The sequence below is a fragment of the Jaculus jaculus genome, chromosome X (genome assembly GCF_020740685.1).
Source record: "Jaculus jaculus isolate mJacJac1 chromosome X, mJacJac1.mat.Y.cur, whole genome shotgun sequence".
NCBI lineage: Eukaryota > Metazoa > Chordata > Mammalia > Rodentia > Dipodidae > Jaculus > Jaculus jaculus.
In genome coordinates, this window is record NC_059125.1 from 136,913,327 (window position 1) to 136,936,081 (window position 22,755).

Consider the following 22,755-nt stretch of genomic DNA (forward strand, 5'->3'; position numbering starts at 1 on the left):
CTATCTTTCCACACAGTCTGAGAGTCTGGAAGTCATTTTGGATGCACAAGCATCATGTCTTCCAATATCATACAGCAATCCATTCCTGGTTGTTACTTCCATGCCACCTTTCCTTTTGACATCTATCTGTGCACACAGTGCCCAATTCGTAAAATGAGGATCAAAGCATTCTACTGGTTTGAGATAAGAAATCCCATAATGACCACCAAGTACATAAAGTTTTTCACTCAGTACTGCCACACCTACTGTGCTCCTGGGGGTGGATATAGGGGCAACAAAATTCCACTGGCAAACATAAGGGTCCCATCTCTCCACTGCATTAAGATACCTCCAGCCTTTATAGCCTCTTACTGCATACATGGGGCCTGATAATACAGCCATGACAAGGACATGTCTATGCATGGTTTTTGTTTGGGGGTTGTAGCACTCCATGGTATTCAAAGTCATCAGTCTCTCCTTCCAACCATGTAACATTTATCACATGACACTCTAACACCTCCTCCCATTTATGTTTGCTACAGGTCTCCAAATATTTTTATGGAGAGCCTATTTTTTTTCTTTTCAAAATTATATTAACATTTTCCATGATTATAAAAAATATCCCATGGTAATACCCTCCTACCCCCTGCACTTTCCCCTTTGAAATTCCATTCTCCATCATATTACCTCCCTATCTCAATCATTGTAGTTACATTTATAAAATACCAGCCTGTTAAGTACCCTCCTCCCTTCCATTCTCTTCCCTTTATTTTTTTAATTGTTTAATTTTTTTTTAATTTTTTATTTATTTATTTGAGAGCGACAGACACAGAGAGAAAGACAGATAGAGGGAGAGAGAGAGAATGGGCGCGCCAGGGCTTCCAGCCTCTGCAAACGAACTCCAGACGTGTGCGCCCCCTTGTGCATCTGGCTAACGTGGGACCTGGGGAACCGAGCCTCGAACTGGGGTCCTTAGGCTTCACAGGCAAGCGCTTAACTGCTAAGCCATCTCTCCAGCCCCATTCTCTTCCCTTTACATCTCCTTTTTAACTTACTGGTCTCTGCTACTAAGTATTTTCCTTCTCACGCAGAAGCCCAATCATCTGTAGCTAGGATCCACATATGAGGGAGAACATGTGGTGCCTGGCTTTCTGGGCCTGGGTTACCTCACTTAGTATAATCGTTTCCAGATCCATCCATTTTTCTGCAAATTTCATAACTTCACTTTTCTTTACAACTGAGCAGAACTCAATTGTATAAATGTGCCACATCTTCATTATACACTCATCAGTTGAGGGACATCTAGGCTAGTTCCATTTCCCAACTATTATAAACTGAGCAGCAATAAATATGGTTGAGCACCTACTTCTAAGGAAATGAGATGAGTCCTTAGGATATATGCCTAGGAGTGCTATAGCTGGGTCATATGGTAGAGCAATAATAAGCTGTTTTAGGAACCTACACACTGATTTCCACAATGGCTAGACCAGATTGCATTCCCACCAGCAGTGTAGAAGGGCTCTGCTTTTTCCACATCCCCGCCAACATTTATGATCATTTGTTTTCATGATGGTAGCCAATCTGACAGGAGTGAGATGGAATCTCAATGCAGTTTTAATCTGCATTTCCCTGAAGACAAGTAACCTAGAACATTTTTTAGATGCTTATATGCCATTCATATTTCTTCCTTTGAGAATGTTCTATTGAGCTCCATAGCCCATTTTTTTGATTGGCTTGTTTGATTCCTTATTATTTAACTTTTTGAGTTCTTTGTATATCCTAGATATTAATCCTCTATCAGATATATAGCTGGAAAAGATTTCTTCCCATTCTGTAGGTTACCTGTATGCTTTTTTCACTGTGTCCTTTGCAGTGCAATATCTTTGTAATTTTATGAGGTCCCAGTGATTAATCTGTGGTTTTATTGCCTGAGCAATTGGGGTGGTATTCAGAAAGTGTTTGCCAAGACCAGTATGTTGAAGGGTTTCCCCAAATTTTTCCTCTAGCAGTTTCAGATATTCAGGTCTTATGTTAAGGTCTTTAATCCACTTGGAGTTAATTCTTGTGCATGGAGAGAGAGAAGAATCTATTTTCATCCTTCTACTGTTATATATCCAGTTTTCACAACACCATTGGCTGAAGAGGCTGTCTTTTCTCCAATGAGTACTTTTTAAGATTTTTATCGAGTATCAGGTGACTATAGCTACTTGGGCTTACATCTGGGTCCTCTGTTCTGTTCCACTGATCTACATGTCTGTTCTTGTGCCAGTACCATGCTGTTTTGGTTACTATGGCTCTATAGTATAGGTTAAAATCAGGTATGGTGAAACTACCAGCCTTATTTTTGTTGCTCAGTATTATTTTAGATATTGGAGGATTTTTGTGATTCCAAATGAATTTTTGGATTATTTTTTCTATTTTCATGAAGAATGCCTTAGGAATTTTGAAAGGGATTGCATTAAATGTGTAGGTTGCTTTTGGTAAGATTGCCATTTTCACAATATTGATTCTTCCAATCCAGGAACAAGGGATGTTTCTCCACTTTCTACTGTCTTCTGCAATTTCCTGCTTTGTGTTTTAAAGTTCACATTGTAGAGATTATTTACTTCCTTGGTTAGGTTTATTCCAAGGTACTTTATTTATTTTTTTTTATGCAATTGTGAATGGGAGTGATTCTCTGATTTCATCCTCTGTGTTTGTTGTTAGCATATATGAAGGCTACTGATTTCTGTGTATATGTATTTATATCCTGCTACATGGCTGTAGGTTTTTATCAGCTCTAACAGTTTGCTAGTAGAGTCTTTAGGGTCCTTTATGTATAGAATCATGTCATCTGAAAATACTGAAAAGTTGATCTCTTCCTTTCCAATTTGTATCCCTTTTATGTGTGTCTCTTGCCTTATTGCTATGGCTAATACTTCCGAAACTATATTAAGTAAAAGTGGGGACAGTGGATACCCCTGTCTAGATCCTGATTTTAGTGGAACATTTTCCATTTTTCCTCATTTAGTAATATGTTGGCTGTAGGCTTGTCATAAATAGCTTTTATTATATTGAGATATGTTCCTTCTATTCCCAGTCTCTGTAGGACTTTTATCATGATGGGATGTTGGATTTTGTTGAATGCTTTCTCTGCATCTAATAAGATCATCATGGGATTTTTGTCCTTAAACCCATTTATATAATGTATTGCATTTATAGATTTGCATATATTGAACCATCCCTGAATCTCTGGGGTACAGCCTACTTGGTCAGGGAGAATGATCTTTTTGATATAGTCTTCTATTTTGTGTGCCAATATTTTGTTGAGAATTTTTGCATCTATGTTCATGAGGGAGATTGGTCTGTAATTTTCTTTTTTTGTTCTATCTTTGCCTTGTTTTGGTATCATGGTGATTCTGGCTTCATAGAAGAAGGAGTTTGGTAGAATTCCTTCTTTTTCTATTTCCTGGAAAATCTTAAGAAGCAATGGTGTTAGCTCTTCTTTGAAGGTCTGGTAACATTCAGCAGTGAATCCATCTGGGCCTGGGCTTTTTTTAGTTGGGAGATTTTTGATAACTGTTCGGATCTCCATGCTTGTTATAGGTGTATTTAAGTGATTAATATCATCTTGATTTAATTTAGTTAGGTAATATAAATCAAGGAAATCATCCATTTCTTTCAGATTTTCCTACTTTGTGGAGTATATGCTTTTACAGTATGTCCCTATGATTTTTTGAATTTCTCTGGAAGATTTGTGATGTTACCTTTTTCATCTCTGATTTTATTAATTTGTGTCTCTTCTCTCTTTCTTTTGGTCAGATATGCTAAGGGATTATCAATCTTGTTTATGCTTTCAAAGAAGCAACTCTTTGTTTCACTAATTGTTTGGATAGTTTTTGGTTTCTATTTCATTAATTTCTTCCCTAATCTTTATTATTTCTTCCCGTCTACTGATTTTTGGTTTGCCTTGTTCTTCTTTTTGCAAGGCTTTAAGGTGAAGCATTAGGTCGTTTACTTGTGACCTTTCTAATTTCTTAATATAGGCACTTAAGGCTATAAATTTACCTCTTAAAACTGCCTTGAATGTGTCCCAGAAATTTTGGTATGTTGTGTTCTCATTATCGTTTGACTCTAAATTTTTTGATTTCCTTCTTAATTACTTCATTGACCTACTCATCATATAGGAGTGTATTGTTTAGTTTCCATGATTTTGTGTATGTTCCATAGCCTTTCTTGCTACTGATTTATAGTTTAATTCCATTGTGGTCAGATAGAATGCAAGGAATTATTTCAATTTTCCTGAATTTGTTAATATTTGCTTTGTGTCCTTATTATATGGTCTATTTTAGAGAATGTTCCATGTGCTGCCGAAAAGAATGTATATTCTGCAGCATTTTGATGAACTGTCCTGTATATATCTGTTAGGTCCATTCCTTCTATGACCTCATTTAGTCCAGATGCCTCTCTGTTTATTTTTTCCCAGGATGACCTGTCAATTGACAAAAGTGGCATATTAAAGTCATCTACTACCACTGTGTTTGGTGTTATCTGTGACCTTAGTTCTAATAGTGTTTGTTTGATGAATTTGGGAGCCCCCATGTTAGGTGCATATATGTTTAAGATTGTAATGTCCTCCTGTTGGAGTGTGCCCTTAATCAATATAAAGTGACCTTCCTTATCTTTCTTGACTAACGTTGGACTGAAGTCTACCTTGTCAGTTATTGGGATAGCAACCACGACTTGTTTTCTAGGCCCATTTGCTTGAAATACCATTTTCCAACCTTTCACCCTAAGATAATATCTATCCTTTGTAGAAAGGTGAATTTCCTGGAGACAACAAATTATAGGATCCTGCTTTTTAACCCAGTCTGCAAACCTATGTCTTTTCGTTGGGGCATTGAAGCCACTGATATTAAGAGATATTATTTAAAGGTGTGTATTATGTTTGCCATTTTTTTGTGTGTGTGATTCTGTTTCTACCTTTGCTCTCTTCTGTTAACTAGTATTTGGGTATTGTGTGTTTTTCCAGGTTCCTTATATGTGTGCTTTTCCTTTTCTTCACATGGAGGATCCTATCAAGTATTTTCTGTAGAGCTGGTTTTGTCTTCAAACACTCCTTTAACCTGCTTTTGTCATGGAATGTCCTTATTTCTCTATTTATTTGAATAGATAGCTCTACAGGATAATGTAAGCTTGGTTGACAGTTGTCTTTAAGAACTTAGAATATATCACTCCAAGCCCTTCTGGCTTTAAAAGATTTTGTTGAATAATCTGCTGTGATCCTGATGGGCTTGCCTTTCTAGGAAACTTGATTTTTCTCTCTAACTGCTTTCAATATTTTTTCTTTGGTTTGTGTGTTTTGTAGTTTGATTATGATATGGCAAGGAGAAGTTCTTTCCAGGTTTTGTCTGGCTGGGGTTCTATAGGCTTCCTGTATCTGCATTGGCACCTCTTTCCCAATTTGGGGGAAGTTTTCTTCTATCATTTTGTTGAGGACGCCTACTATGCCTTTGGAGTGGAATTCTTCTCCTTCTACTATGCCCTGAATTCTTATATTTGATCTTTTCATAGTGTCCCAAATATCTTGAAATTCCTACTCATACTTTTCTATAAGTTTGTCTTTCTCTTTGTTGGACTGTATTCGCTCTGCCACCTGGTCTTCTATCTTAGATATTCTGTCCTCTCCTTCATCCATTGTACTGGTGAGATTTTGTACAGAGTTTTTTATTTCATTAATTGTGTTCTTTATTGCTAGTAATTCTGTTTTTCCTTATTATTTCTATTTCCTTATTTATGTCTTGCATTGCCTTCTTTATTTCATTAACTTGGTGTCCTGCTTCTTCTTTGATTTCCTTTTTGATTCCCTTGATTTCCTCTTTGATTTCTTCTTTGATTTGTTCTTTTCTTCTTTGAACATGTTTACAATCATTCTTTTGAAATCTTTCTCAGGCATTTCCTCTAACTCTTTTTCACTGGTGGTCATTTCTGATGCATTAGTACTTTTAGGTGGATTTATATCGTCTTGCTTTGTAGTGTTTCTTGTGTTATAATGCATATATTTTTGCATCTTGGATTAAGTTAATGCTTGGATTTTCTAGCTAGCTGGGTATTCTTAGCTATATCAATTGATTTGATGTTATATATCTTCAGGGTAGGAGCTTAAGGTGTTAGGTATGGCTCTTAAGACTCTCAGAGCATCTACAAAGGTGTTCCTAGGTGTTGAGTTTCTCTGCTATGGGAGTATTCAAGTAGGCTGAGTGGAATAAAATACAGGTAGATTCTAAAATTTAACTAAACACTGTACACATTCAATCAAAAACAGCACCGAGTACTTATGCAAGAGTAGTTATTATAACAACCAGATCCTCTATCAACAAAGAGGTTAAGATTTCTGGTCTGTTGAGGGATCCAAGTCAGCTTCTGACCAATTGAGATCCTTCCCTGGTGCAATCCCAGTTACCTTGGATGATTTTGGTCTCAGTCAAGTTGCTTGCTGGGTCATTGGGCTGCTGTTCTGATCTCTGGAGCTGGGCACTGGTTTTTTCCTGTGGGTCAAACTGAGCCTGGCAACTGTGGCCCTGCAGAACGGCACCCCCGCTCCTGGATCCGCTACTGCTGCTGCTGAAGCTGCTGCTGCTGGATCTGTTGCCCCTGTCGCTGAAGTTGCTGCTGCTGGATCCACTGCTGCTGCTGCTGCAGCTGCTGTAGCTTCTACTGCTGGAGCCTCCACTGCTGCTGCTGCTGGATCTGCTGCTGCTGCCTCTGAAGCTGCTGGATCTTCCACTACTCCTGCTACTGGATCCACTGCTGCTGGGGCTGCTGTTGCCATTGCTGGAGCCGCTGATGTTACTGCTTTACTCTGCTCCTGCTTGGGTCCTGCTGTTGGCTCAAGTTGGTGTGGCCGGGTCCCGGGCCCACTGCACTGTTCACTGGAGCTGGGCACAGGCTGTGGGGGAGTGGAGGGAGCAGCAACTGCTCTGGTTTTCTCACTGTTCCACCTGTCCTTCTACCTTGTGATCTGCTACTCCATTGTTCACTGCCGCTCTCCCTTCAAGTGTCTTGAGTTTGCGGAGAGCTCCAGTGTGTGTGGAATCTCCACTCACCTGGCTTTTCCTATGGCTTGACCTGAGCCTGGCGGCTTTCTGGTGTGCTGCTGATGCCGCCGCTGCCATAGTCACAGTCCTGCCGGGGCCACTTTTGCAGGCCTGTGGGGGCTATGGATGCTCTGGATCTCTTCTACTTCTCCACTGCTCTTTCAATTTCATATACACTTCACTTTTTAGTAAAAGTGTGTATTTTGGGCTGGAGAGATGGCTTAGCAGTTAAGCACTTTCCTGTGAAGCCTAAGGACCCCGGTTCGAGGCTCAGTTCCCCAGGTCCCACGTTAGCCAGATGCACAAGGGGGCGCACGCATCTGGAGTTCGTTTGCAGAGGCTGGAAGCCCTGGCACGCCCATTCTCTCTCTCTCCCTCTATCTGTCTTTCTCTCTGTGTCTGTAGCTCTCAAATAAATAAATAAATAAAATTTTAAAAATGGTGTGTGCCACCACACCTAGCTGAAAAAAAAAAAGTGTGTATTTTGCTGAGTTGTTTTGGTCTTTTTCCCCCCTAGGCTGCTTTGGCATGGTACCTATGCCGCCATCTTAACTTGAAGTCGAGAGCCTACTTTTCAATGTTAGTTGCTTCTTTGCTTGAATCTATTCCTCCAACTACAAATAATGTACCACCAGTTGACTTCCTAGGTTTTGTCTGTGGACTCTGTAACATCGGTCTTTTCTCTTGTAATAAATGATACTTCATTACTTCCATAATTAGTTTCTGACATTCTATGTCATCATGGAAAATTGCATTATATCTCATGTTTGCAAGGAACTGTGGTGCAAAAACAGGTAGACTGAGAGGAGTGGCTAGGTCCCATGCTAGCTGTAGATGAGGCCAAACTTGCCCTGAAGGGACTTTGGGGAATGTGAGAGTCTGAGCACCCCTCTCCTTAGCCACCAGCCTCCTCCCCACAGCCCAGCCTGCCCTGTACCACTGTCTCCTGGCTGACTTGTCCAAAAATACCCATAGCTTCACCTCAGCGTGTAATTAAAAGGGGTTGATATGATACCTGGAAGAGGGGATCCCCAGGGAACAAAAAATCAAAAAAAGAAGGTTATGCTATGCTAACAAAAATCCTTCTAAAATCTCACTGGTCCTGCCTCAGAATCAAGTTGATCTGTGAGTTTCTCATAATGTGCTCAGAGGCCTCAGGCAACTGTGACTGCTTTTAGCTGTGCCTAGAGTTTGATTAGGTTTAATTCCTCCATTGCCATAAAGCCACATGGAACACAGAAACATTTCTGGAATTTCAGCAGGACTTTCACCAGTAGTCAGACAATTTCATTGTGCCATACTATGGAGCCATGCTCTTTAGAGGACAAATTTCAAGCCCTGAATAATTCTGAGTAAACATTTTTTAAAAAATGGAAATCCAGGGATGGCTGTGCATGCCTTTAATCCCAGCCCTCAGGAGGCGGAGGTAGGAGGATCACCATGAGTTTGAGGCCACCCTGAGACTCTTCAGTGAATTCCAGGTCAGCCTTGGCTAGAGTGAGACCCTACCTCGAATAACAAACAAACAAACAAAAAAAATGAAAGGATTGATTTTGGCTCATAAGTCAAGCATACATCCCCATCTTCTATGGCAGTGAAGGCATTGCCACAGGATCCTGAGAAAACTGGTCATATTGGTCACAGTAAGGAAATAGATAGTTATTAATAGTTGTGCTCAGCTTGCTTTCTCCTTCTTATTCAGTTCAGGTACAAGCCATATAAGAATGCTACCCAAAAGCACTATTAGAATGGATTTTCACACATCAATTAACCCAATCTATATGCTCCTTTACAGACATGTCCAAAGGGTTGTCTCCTGGGTAATTCTAAATCCAGTCAAGTTGTTGACAATCAGTGGTAAATATCACAAGTCTGCCCCTTGTCAACTTGACATCTACAAATATCACTTTTAAGCCACAACCTTTTCCACCCCATGTTATAATGAAAAAATGTTTTCAGTCCCAACACTACAAAAGTGTAAGTATAGAGTCTCTTCTGAGACTCAGACATTCTCCTGAGCATCTATACAATCAAAATACAAGTTACATGTTTCTAATATACAATACATACAGTTTTGAGGGGAATTTTCATCCTGGAAGGGAACACATGGCACAAGCAGACATTTGGATATCACATTTGCCACAATAGCAATTAGAAGGAACCCTAGAATATGGGCTTTGTGAATAAATCATCTGGGTTCCAAAGGTCTTGAGTAGCCCCTCTCCTCAAGTTCTAACACCTGTAGTACATATAGCTTCTCTCTTGGACTGAGTCTGTTCCCTACATGCAACTTTTCTGAGTGGATGACCCCCAGTCCTAACATTTTCAAATCTTGGTATTCACCCTTGCAACTTAAGCTTCATCTTTCCCTATCAGAACTGCCTTGCAGTGAAACTGAACAAATTGTCTGGTCTCAGCAGCCTTCTGGAATCTTGTCATTGGCCTCCATGACTTCTTCCCTCTTGAATTTATTATGCCTTTAAAACCAGTACTATGTGGGTTGTAACAGTCAAGTTCTTTAGATGAAGCCTGACCCTCTTGGCTCGCTGTAGCATTGGTCTGTGAGATCTGAACCTGGGAGAAAAATTCTTAGGTACTTGTTTGTCATCATGGAAATTCTCTTTTTTAAACTCTTTATTGACATCTTCCATAAATATAGACAACATACCATGAGCATAATCTCCAGACATCACTCATATTCCGTCTACCAAATCCCCCCTCCAATGAATCCATACTTCTTTCTAACTAGTTTCTCTTCTTTTTTGATGTAATAATTTAACTTTTCTCACTGGCCACAAGATTCTGAATGCATGGACTGCACTAACATGACACTTACCTCTAGATTACACAAACATCCTACTAATGGGGACTCTTTCCTGACACTGTGGTATTATCCTATTCCCACGCTTCTTCCACAAGGAACAAACAGCTGATTAAAAATCAAAGATCTGACTGGAGAGGTGGCTTATCGGTTAAGGCACTTGCCTGCAAAGCCTAAGGACCCAGGTTCGATTCTCTGGGTCCCAGGTTAACCAGATGCACATGGTGGTGTATGGGTCTTGTGTACATTTGCAATGGTTAGAGGCCCTGGCATCCTGGCATGCCCATTCTCATTCTCTCTCTCTCTCTCTCTCTCTCTCTCTCTCTCTGTATGTATATATATATATATATATATATTTGTATCTATTCCTCTCTCTGTCTAAAATAAGTAAATATATAAAAATAAATCAGACAAAAACAAAAAAAAATCAAAGATCCTCAAAGATATGAGGGATCTTCTTCCTTCTCTTTCTACCTGGGATCAAAGTTGGAAGTTTCCAGTGTCCCATGTGTATGGTGACTTGTTCTACTTTGAAAGGAAATTCTTCAGTGGAATTATCAGTTATTCTCTCCCTGTCAAATAAACATGGATTTTTCCAAACAGAGCCTCAGTGGGTGTGGTCTTATAACTAATGACACCTTTCTTTTGTCCCAGTACAATGAAATAGGTTTCTCTTGAATGACACTAAACTCTTGTATAATTATAGTAGTTTTCTTAGAGCCTACTTTGTCTGTAAAATTAAGCTACCTCCTTTCCTCAGGATGCTACATATTCTGATTTTTTTTCCTTTGGTTTTGTTTGCAGTAGGGTCTTCATTCTAGCCAAGGCTGACCTGGAATTCACTATGTAGTCTCAGGGTGACCTCAAACTCATGGCAAACCTCCTACCTCTGCCCCCCAAGTGCTGGGATTAAAGGTGTGTGCCACCACACTGGGCTGAAATGTACATTCTTCATACCTTTCATTTTCATGAGTTGTTCTCTTTCAATGTATATCTGGATCAGAGCAATCAACAGTAACTACAAAACAACCTAAATGTTATCATGTCTTGAGAGTCCGTCTGTTGCACAAATTTCTCCATTAATTATGAATTCAGACTTACTCAGGACATCAGAGAAATACAGCCAGATTATTTGCCAGAATAAAACAAATAGACTTTAGCCTAGTTTCTGATAAGGGTCCTTGTTCCCCTCTGTGAGCTGGCCCTTGACTATATACAGTTCTCTCAGCATTTGGTATTTGGTCTTCCAAATTCGCACCAATGTGGCTTATTAAACTCTGTTAAAAAGATCCCAAGGCTCTTCTAGAACTCTTCTAATTTATCCTACAAGCCAATACTAATGAAAGGATTTGGAGTTCAGGAAGGGCCCCCCAAGTGTAGGACAGCAGGGGGCACTGTAGATGTTGTGGATCAGACATGGATGAGTTACCTTCATGCTAGAGTGTGAGGTGTCATGGGTTTCCTCTGGGCTTCAGTTCCAAACTGAATCTGCCTAAAGAGAAGTAGCTTTCTCCTATTTAACCTTAAATATCAAAAGACTATGAACCACACAGTTACTTTTATCACAGAAGTGTCCCCATTTCTTGGTGCCAGTTTTCTGTACTAGTGATTGGTTCCTAGGACAACATGTTTTAACATAAGCAACTTAAGGAAGTGTATATTTTGACTTACAATTTGGAAGTGCTATGCATCATGGTAGGGAAGGCATGGTAGCAAGATCATTAGGCAGCTGGTCAAATAGACAGGAAGTAGAGAGATGAATAATGGGGCCCAGTGAACATTTTCCTTTTAATTCAGTATAGGTTCTCCAGACCATAGAACGGTACTGTCTACATTTAAGGTGTGTCTTTCCACTTAAATAACCCAAATAAACCCAATAAAGCAATTCACTCATGAGCTACCCAAGAATTTCTCTCTTAGGTGATTCTATAGCTTGGGAAATTGCCAATCAATATTAATCATCAAAACCATTACTGTGGAAATTCTAACAAGTTACAACATGAAATAATAAAGTAAATAAGAAAGGTTTGAAAGAGAGAATAAGCTCTCAATAGCAAAATAAAGACCCTTACCATACAAAACCATTAAGTAATTAGAGCACACCGCTGAGAGTAATAACACAGATGAAAATAATAATGGGGTATATAACCAAACCAAATGATGTGTCTTGTCTCAAAATAGTTTAACAAAGATGTCAGATACTACCTGGTACCTCTTTCTCATGTTATTATTATTATTATTATTATTATTATTATTATTATTATTTTTTGAGTTCTCTGTCACTTTCCTACCCCACACCCCATCATGTTTCTTCACCACTTCTGGGATTAAGAACACTTTGCTCCACTACTGGAATAATTGGACTTGATTGAGAGGAAGAGGTAATTTTCTCCCAAGATGATAGAAATGTCCTCAAGAGGAATTGAATTGTTAGGGACACAATTGGGGCACATTATATAATCTAAAGGCACATTTGTACTTTATTTTGTAGGAGAAAATCTGCATGTATAACTTTGAAATATCCAAACACATACATAAGGCTAATGATTTGTTTGTTCTCTGTTTATCTTTAGTTTAGATGTCATCCAAAGGGAGACTTGGGAAGAAAGCAGAACTCAGTGGCCTTGGGTGTGAAGCCTCCTTACAGAAAGACTATAGTGAGGGCAAGGCAGAATCCTCCCCTGCTACAGAGACCTTGAAGCATGTAAACACTCTCCCAGCTACCTAGCCAAAAGGATAAGACTAAACATGGGGTGCTTCCTTTTGCTCTGGTTCCCTAAAATGCTAAGGGGAAAGAGAATATACAAAACAGAGATTTGGGGTGGGAATTCATTGTCTTCTCAGTTCACTGGCTGTCTGGATCATGTACAACTTAAATATTCCATTCCTGATCTCTTACCTGTGGGATGGACTACAGGAACAGCTTATAAAATGAAAAGTCAAGACAATAATGCAAGTAATATGAAGTATACACATAGTTTCTAAACAAAATATTTGCATCTTTCTAATGTTTTGAAAATGTAGAAGTCTGCTGTAGAAGGCAGTACCATATTTCTCCTAAGTTGAAGAAAGCAAGTTTAACTGTACTTGATTTATTCTTTTTTTACAAAGTAATTCTGTGTTAAATAACAGAGATTTAAAAAATTTTTGACCTCCCAAGGTTTCCATTCCTTTGTTCAATTTTAATAAAGCTAATAATAAAGTTAAATAAAAATTCAAAGCTGCAAACCATGAAAACAAAAAACAATCGAAAACAAACATGTGCTATACTCTTAGTTATGCCACTGGGTAAACTGGAAACCAACATTTTTATGGCACTTTCATAAAATCAAGGGCCTTTATCTTGCTAATCAAGTAGTCCACCACTGAGCAACAGCCTCAAACCTAAGTGTACAGAAACACACACCATAGGCAGTGGAAGGACAGCCACTGATTTCTTTTTATGTCACAGGTAAAATTTTCACCCAGGAGCCATTGCTCATCTCCTTAGAGAAATCTAAGGTTTTAGAGATTCTGTTTCCTATAGCTTCCCTTTGTTACTTGGCTTTCAACAATGAACACACTACTATTCATCTGTACATGTGTTCCATGGGCCATTTCAAATGATAAATCTCGTTAAAACACTAATTCAAAGAGTAGCATAATTTCAATCTCTCTCCCTCACTAGCTCGCATTTCCCTTTATGCAAACCAGATTTTGCTCAAATTGACTTGAAAATCAATTTGAGATGGTCTTGAAGACGCTCAGTAGAGATGACTAGTTATTGAGACATCCTCTAAACTGCAGATATTTTTATTGCTTTAAGGTAAGTTTGGGATGAGTGATGAGATATCAAGAGAGCTTCTACAAGGAATATTCTAGATCACGGAGATGATGCTTGGTTGTTCTAATGGATCAAGGGAAAGCCTTCAGAAAAGAAGACAATAGTGATGAGGTGCTCAGCAGACCTGATTCAAGTTGGACAGGAAATAACCAGGGTCAAGAGGAGACTAGTGCAATAATTCAAGGAAAAGCTAGTGTGGGGAAAAGTGCCTTCATCTGTGTACTCAGCTTTCCACCACAATCCTGGTACTCAGGTTGGCACCCGTAGCTTATGACCCTCATATTGTGTCTTCATTGTCATCTCCCTTCTTCAGGTCTTCCTTTGATATTTTGAACTCAAAGTTCCTTCTACGGTCTGAAAGACTACTAAGAGAAAAAATGAATTATTAGAGGAATAGGGACAGGGTAGATGAATTTGGCTCAGGGATCAATTCCTAGGCTTACCATTTACTAGCCACATGACCTTGGGCACAGGGGCAAAATTTCAAGTGATGCAAACCTCAGTGACCTTATTTGTAAAATGGTCTTGAAAACTCCTATCTTCTAGGACATCTAAGATGTATGCAATGCATGCAAATTACCAGACAGTGTGTGGCAATATTGGAGTTTTAAACTAATTGCAATAGTTTGTAATATGATTTCATAAATAAAACTGGTAATTTGCTCTATTAATAGAGATATTATTTACTTTGGTTACCTGGAGATCTGCTTCAAACTTTAAACAACTCTTTTTGTCCTTCCTGGATCCTATTCCATCGATATCACTATTTACATGCATTTCATTACAACTAAATTCTGACCCATGTTTAGAGTTGACCAAATTATACTCAAGATTACCTAAATATTAGTGATCATTCCATGGAGCAGGTTCTTATTCTTACAGATCATGGAATAAACTATCATCCTAGATAATGCTGGGCACATCAAGAGTGTACTGATCCTATTTCCTGGGAAACACCCCAAGGTATGTAAATACAGCACTTAGTTAACACATTGTGATCAACTGCACTATGAGAGGAGTGAAGGATATTTTCCCTAACCACTCTAGGCGGAGAAACCTTTACTTGAACCATAGTTCTAAAGGAAATGTTCAGAGAAATTTTCCATTCAGCCTTTCATTCACCTATTGGATACTACCATCTAAGAAGCTGGTTCCCACTCCCATCTACCTTAACAGAAATATAATGCCCACAGAAGTTGGAATTTCCCAAAGCTGCAAATTGCCTTGTCTCACAGAATTGACATCTGACTGCTGTTGGCATTATAATCCCACCAATTCAATCATTTTTTTTCAAATTATTTATTTATTTATTTGAGAGAGCGAGACAGATAGAGGGAGAGAGAGAATGGGCGTGCCAGGGCTTCCAGTCTCTGCAAACGAACTCCAGACATGTGCAACCCCTTGTGCATCTGGCTAACATGGGACCTGGGGAACCGAGCCTCGAACCGGAGTCCTTAGGCTTCACAGGCTAGCGCTTAACCACTAAGCCATCTCTCCAGCCCCAATTCAATCATTTTTTATTAACTTACTCTGTGTTTTAGACTATCACAGTATCTTCCTTATCTTAGAATCTCCACTACTAATGTACCTTCCAAAAACTGTCACTCACTGTTTGCTGGAAAAGTATGAACCAGTACTGTCATTTTCAAAGATTTACTTTCTCATACATTTTAATAAAGGTTCTATGTAACTTTAATTAATTAATTTTTTGAGAGAGAGAAAGAAAGAATCAGCATGCCAGGGGAGAGAGAGAGGAGAAAATTGGCATGCCAGTGTCTCTAGCCACTGCAAACGAACTCCAGACACATGTGCCCTCTTGTGCATCTGGCTTATGTGGGTCCTCGGGAATAAAACCGGGTTCCTTAACCTTAGTAGGCAAACACCTTAACCACTAAGCCATTTCCCCAGCCCTTTCATGCATTTTTTTAAAAATTTAATTTATTAGTTTTCTTTTCAGCAAATACAGGCAGTTTGGTACCATTGTTTAGGCTCATCCATGATCTAACCCCTCCCATTGGACCCTCCTTGTTGATGTAAATGGGTCATGCATTGTGGAATTAGCCCACAGTTATTGGTATGATAAATGTCTCTGCATATCATGGCCCAACATGTGACTCTGACATTCTTTCCGCCCCCTCTTCCACAAGATTTCCCTGAGCCATGTTGGGCTCATTTTTGGTCTGCTTCAGTGCTGAGGTGTTGGGGGCCTCTGAGGCTCTGGCTCTCTAATTTGGTAGGAGTTGATTTTTCTCTGTGTTGGTCTCCTTCCCCTTTGTGCTGGTATCCAGTTCATCAGGAAAACATCACCCTTGCTTGTTTCGCCAGTTGTCCTTAGTTTCAGTTGGGCCCCTTTTGAGGTATGTTGGGGCAGCTCTCTCCTTAGGATCTGCATCTATCTGTAAAAGAAAAGCAGATTCTCCAACAGAGAGTAAGTTAGCACCCAGAAAATTGAGATAACAATTACTTTTTTGATAGAGAGTTTGATAGGTGTAGGCCCTCTTGTAGCCCATGATTGATGGTAGCTTGATATTAGAGAGTTTGGGTATGGTTCTGACTTGTTTCCCAGCTCCAGCTATGGGTCTCGTACCACTGAGGGGATCAGTTAGCCAAATCAAGAGCAGTTGGTTCCCCACCATGGCTGTGTGCCACTATTGCACTTGTGTGGGCATCACATCAAGTTATTTGTTGCTAATTAAGTTAGACAATGAGTTGCTTGGATAGATATTGGTCATTTCCCCCAGTAGCCCATGTAGTACCTTCTGGCACTAGACATGCTGACTGTCTGGGGACTGACTCTCTCCTGGCTTCCAGCCATGCCATTCCATTTTACGTGTCAGCTGCGTATGGGGTCTTCAGCAATAGGGTCTTACCACTGGCCTTTGGTGGGTCATCAAGTACTCTGACAGAAGTCTGTCATTGTTTTGGGAAACCTTGTAGGTTTCTCTGATCAAAAGCTCATTGTGGATGGTAGCCCCAAGCTGGAAGTGGGGGGTTACAGGTCAGTGCCCACTAAGAAATTGAGGAAAAACATAACTAATATACAAGAGTTAGAGAGGAGAGAGAGAGAGGGGAGAGGGGGAGAGGGAGGGAGGGAAGATGTAGAAGAGTTAGATTAGTCTTGATCCTACCCTCTCCAATGTCTTGTAGTTCAGGTGTTTCCTATAAGGGTCTAGTGAAAGTTCAGCCATTTGGTCTGTCTTTTAGGAAGTAGAATTTTTTGGTACCATTGCTGTTTGGGTCCAGATTACTGTTTTCCTCCTTTCATACATTTTTGAATAAACCAAGTAAGGTAGCTACATGTTTTAGTTTTACAAAGCACACTAAAGTCTATAGTGACCTTCTCATGGAGTGGGTTCTAGCTCTTTTAGATCAGGAGAGATTGTCAACCAAGATAATTGTGGGCACCACATCCAGGGAGTATTAGCTTATGCCTCAGGGAAGCCATGAAAGTGTCGCACATCAGTACTTAGTAAATATTCTGTAGTCAACTGCATTGGGATGAGTGCAGGCAATTTTCTCTAACCACACCTGTTGGAGATTGTTTTCTGGGTTAGCCATGGTCCAAAAGTAAATGCTCAGAGCATTCCTCCAAGTTTTCTTTCAAATATCAGACATATTGTCAAAGAATCTGTCTCCCACAACCACTTACCTTAACAATAAGTTAACATCCATTGTGTTAGTTTGGATAAATACCCCCACACACACTCACACACACTAGATTCAGGAGTTTATTAAGCCTTCTTAGATTTCCAGCCAACTGACTAGAGGAGGTGTCACTGGGAATATCTTAGGGTCCAGCCCTAAATTATGGTGGTGGATTTGAAATTCCAATCTAAAGACACGCAAAGTGCCTGGAGTTCCTATAGTGTTTATTTGTGTTATGGTTTTAGAGATTTGGATTATGGCTTCTCTCTCTCTTTCTCTCTCTTGCTCGCTCTCTCTCTTTCTCTCTCTTGCTCACTCTCTCTGTTTGGGCCTGTGAAGGCAGGCCAGCTTCTTCTGCCATATGGAACTTCCCCTGGATCTGTAAGCTTCAATAAATGTCCTTTTTCCCATAACTGTGCCTGGTTTGGAAGTTCATCTCAGAGACCTGAGGTTGTCTTCTACACCCATAGTAGGTGTGGATTTGGAAGGACTCAAAATGCCTTGGCTCAGAGATTTGACACTTGATTGCTCACACTGGAATCCCACTACCTAATCCTTTATTTTACTTTCTCTTTGTTTTAGAGACTATTCTTCTATATTCCTTGCCCATCTTAGAACCTCCCTTATTTACTAACAAAATACTTCCCAAAGAACAGACACTCAATATTCGCTGAAAAAATGTGAACCATTGTTCTTGTTTATTAAGATTTATTTCTCATATATTATTGAAAACAAAAAGAAAAATGAGTGAGGTACATATTTTTAGTTTTACAAAACAATCTAAACATGCAGGGATCCTAGTATTAGTAATCTTCTAATTTTTCCTACAGTTATTGATCCTATCTATTCTAAACCTTGGCTCTCACATTTTAAAGAAAAATTCTTCCAACACCATTTTTTTTTGTTCTAAATCCAAAACATAACAGTTTCTCTGCATGTTATTTACCATAGTAGAACTCTTATTCTTAATACTGACCAAAGGGGGAAAAAATGTCTCAAAATATAACTGATAAACCCAGATTCAGAAGCTATTCAACCTAGTAAAGAAAACATTTAAAAATCACAAAAGGAAGTATGAGAAACAAAATTATCCTCACTATTTAGAACCTTGGCTGTTACAATCCCAGAATGAAGGATTTGTCTGGGACATTACTCAGTGCCAGGTTTGGCAATGGAGCCAACACTGGTAGTGGGAGCAGCAGCAGCAATGGCAACTGCCCTCTCGGCTTTCTCCTCCTCATACCTCAGAGCTTCCCTATATAAGTCTATACAGTCAGTGGGACTGCTCCCACTGATCTTGGAGTAAAACTCCAGGACTTTCATCTTGCTGGTTTCAGCATGGGCCCTTGGGCCCCACAAGAACTCAAAGCGTGGAGGATCACTGAACTGTACCTGCCGGTATTTCAGGTACCCTTCTTGCACAAACTCTTCTGTGACCAGCTTCCTGGGATTTGCACATATGAACTCATGCTTGTCAGGATAAATATCCATCCTGCGTAGCACCTCCCAGATCTTCTCCTCAGGGGCTCGGTTGCCTTCTATGAAGATCACACCCAGGATGAGCATCAGAATGCCGGTCTTGGGTATTCCCTGGCAATCGCTCAACCTCCCATCATAAGTGAGGTCTAGGATTTTAACAAGCTCATAGACATGGTTGGTAGCATCAACTTCCTTCACTTCAATGCCAAAAACCACTTCCATGCACTCACATACATTCTTGAAGATCATGGGAAAGTAGTACTTGTGATCTTTGATGACTTTCTTCATAATTTCTGCCTTAGTTATAGACTCCTTGGTAGTATACTTTATACTCAGAAACTTTACCACCTCAACCACCTTCCGCATCAGGGTACGGAGCAGGAACTGGGAGTATGGGCGGGCATGGGAGGTGCGTGGATACTTCCCTGTGAGACCACTGAAACCTTCACTGGATCTGGCTGACAGAGTGGCTTGGGTGGGAGTGGAGGAAGAACAGGCTCCCTGAGCAGGTACTTCCTCTGGGGTGCCTGGGATCAGAGCAGAAGAGGATGCAGTGCTGGCATCCACCTCTTTAGCTTCAGGAACCTTCTCATCCCCCAGGCTCTGGGCCTCTCTTGTGGCCTTAAGGGCTTGCTCATACTTCTGGCCATGTGGCATCATAATTATTTTCTTTTTCAGATAATGACCAGGTGAATGCTGATGGAGCCAATTGACCTAAAGGATAAATAATGAGTGTAAGATTTTTTTTCACCAATAAATACTGAAACAGATTTTCTTGACAGCCATCTTAGAGTAGTTCTTTAGAACATACAATTATTCTGTCCTTTTTATCCTCTTGCCACCTAGGTATATCTAGGAAATTGTAACATTGCTCTATAAGCTATATCCAGGTAGCTGAGTCTGAGGAATCTAGGGCTGACTTTAGGATGTGTATGGTCAGGATCTGTAGGGTAAGGGCAGTGATGCACATTTAGGATTTGCACCTTCTTTTGACTCCTGGGCTTGTTTTACTCTATGGCATGAAAACTTGTAACATCAATAAATTTGACCTTTCTTTCCAAAAGCCTCTAGAAAATGATCTGAGAGGTGCCCTTGAGGTAATATATTGCAAATTCAGACCCGAGTCTATACTCCTAGCTAAGAAGTATGTAGGAATGGGCTTTGAACTCCAACCAGTTAAGAAAGGTATGGACCCTCAAAGAGCAGGGATATTTAAGGGCCAAGCTCCATATGGTCCTGTGTAAAGGGCCTTTGCATCCTCCAAATAAGTTCTGGAAAGATCTGAGTCTTCCCTATGATGAACTGATTCTAGTTATTTGAGACAACGTGGCTGGAATAATGGCAAAACACACCTTAATAACAGATGCCTGTATTTATTAGCACACAGACTATATGTAGGGCAGCAGAACCACACCTTCAAATCCATATAGATGCCTTTAATGTTAATTTAACATACTCATATGGATATTTAACATAACTTACTTCTCCTTTGGGGGATGAGCAGATGTGGCTATCTCTGAAACTTCCTTAGGACAATGCCTTTCCGTCCCTACAACCAATGAGAAAAAGTGAGAAGGTACCAAATTATAGCCACCCCTAATCTCTCAAGTCTGGCTGGACAGGAACAACACAGTATGACCTTGAATGGTAGGCACACTTACTTCACTTTTACCATCCACTCCTACATATGCAAAAGTGTATGGGATTCTTCACATTGGAGACTTGATTCTAGTACTCCCAGACAAAAATAATCTCACCTCTGAAATATTACCAGGTCAGATTGAAATGAGCGAAAATACTGACAGATAGACCTGTTTGTGTATTTATACAGCTGATAAGACAGAGCAGGTTTCTATGGAGATTCATTTGCTTTGAGAAAAATGTACCCTAAGTCTTCTTGAAGGAATTCATATCATCTTCCCATGGGGCTTTCATTCCCATTCTTCTGAGTGTGCACCCCCTCTGGCCAAACTTCATCTATTCTAGATGATAGAGAAATACTGATGGGCAATGGAAGTGTTTGTATGGAGGTGTTTATTTCTGAGGGTCCTACCCAGGTTCTTCTTGAGTTCATAGCAGGACAGAACTAGATACACTCTGTGATGGTGTGATTCAGGTGTCCCCCGTAAACTTAGGTGTTCTGAATGCTAGGTGCCCAGATGATGTAGATTTGGGAACTAATGCCTCCTGGAGAGAGTGTATTGTTGGGGGCGGGCTTATGGGTGAAATAACCAGTGTCCCCTTACCAGTGTTTTGCATACTCTCCTGTTGCTATTGTTCACCTCATGTTGGCCAGGGGTTGATGTCCACCCTCTGCTCATGCCATCATTTCTCATGGAGGTTCCCCTTTATTCTATAAATCAAAATAAACCCTTTTTTCCCCCAAAGCTGATCTTGGTCAGGTGATTTCTGCCAGCAATGCTAACCTGACTACAACAGAAAAGTTAGTATTGAGAGTTGCTGCTAGACACTTGACTCTGGGGTCTTGGCCTTTTGGAGCTGATTTTCAAGAGGGATGTTCAAGGATTTGAAATCTTGGCCTAAGATATGCCTTGCAGTGCTGTAAGTACAACTTGATGGTCTATTCTGGTCAGAGTTGAAAGACCTGAATACAATAAGAACTGTGGACTGTGAGGTTTGGCTTAGGAGGGAGAGAAAGAGCTTTGCCTGGACTGGGCTAGAAACAATTTGTGGGAGAGGCTTGCAGTTATGCACATGGCCTCATAATTTGTGCAGGGTTGCTTTGCGTAGAAATGGACTGTAGTGAACAGAGGGATATGGCAGAGAAATAAAGTCTTTGGGTTGAAACTTTTGCCCATTCAGCTGTAACTATATGAGAGATTACAACCATTGAAATTGGGCCAGCAGACCTGCATTGAGACAAAGGAAAGAATGCAAATTCCTTAAGGGGCCTGAGTGCTCAAGGAGTGTCCTGTTCTTCAAAGTCCACTTTATTTGCCCCTGGATTAACAAATTGGCACCCTAACTGGTATTAAGGAGTATAAAAAATGCAGGAAAGAAAGGGTCATTGAATTTGCAACACGGTCTTGTGTTTTGGAAGCGGCCATGGGCTGTGTGAAGCAAGTTTGCTGCATGCCTGTAGCAATGAGGATGAACTGTGGGTTGCCATGGAGTCCCAGTGGAGATGTTGGAACCACGAGATGGCTGCTAAGGAGAATTGCCAGCCCCTATCAAGTTTTCCAGGATTGTGAGTAACCAAGGTGGAGGGTCAGAATTGGAACTCCAGAGATTTGTTGCTGGTTAGAATTATCTGACTTGGAAACTTGTCAGTGACTAGAGTTGTTGGATTGGAGCTATAGAGGTTGATGATTTCCCTGTTTAAATCTTGTATTGGCTGAATATTTCTTTGTTATGCCCAGTGCCATATTTTGCAGTGTGAGTGTTAATCTGTGCAATGATAGGTTTTTTGAAGATTTTTTTGGTATTATGGCTCAGTAATTAGACCTTGGACTATAGGGATGTTTGGACATCTTTAAAATTGATAAAAATATGTGGACTTACAAAGTTAGACTGAATGCATTGTATTTTACATCATGGATGGTTACCAGTTTATGGGAGCCAGGGCAGAATGTGGTGGTTTGATTCAGGTGTCCCCCATAAACTTAGATGTTCTGAATGCTAGGCTCTGAACTAATGGCAATTTGGAAATTAACACCTCTTGTAGGCAGTGAATTGTTGGGGGTGGGCTCATGAGTACTATAGCCAATGTCCCCTTGCCAGTGTTTGGCACACTATCCTGTTGCTATTGTCCACCTGATGTTGGCCAGGGGGTGATGTCCACCCTCTGCTCATGCCATCATTTTTCCACTGCAATCATGGAGCTTCCCCTCAAGTCTGTAAGCCAAAGTAATTCTTTTCTTCCCATAAGCTGCTCTTGGTTGGGTGATTTCTGCTAGCAATCCAAACCTGAC

The 22,755-nt window shown here is 40.3% G+C and overlaps 1 protein-coding gene across 1 annotated transcript; it reads right to left on the reverse strand.

Annotated features, from left to right (window-relative positions):
- LOC101613694 (kelch-like protein 5) lies at positions 1-11,311 on the reverse strand. The gene is given in 2 exon segments (XM_045139963.1): positions 1-546; positions 11,306-11,311. Coding segments are annotated over 2 exon segments (552 nt in total).
- Between the last annotated feature and the right edge of the window lie 11,444 nt (positions 11,312-22,755).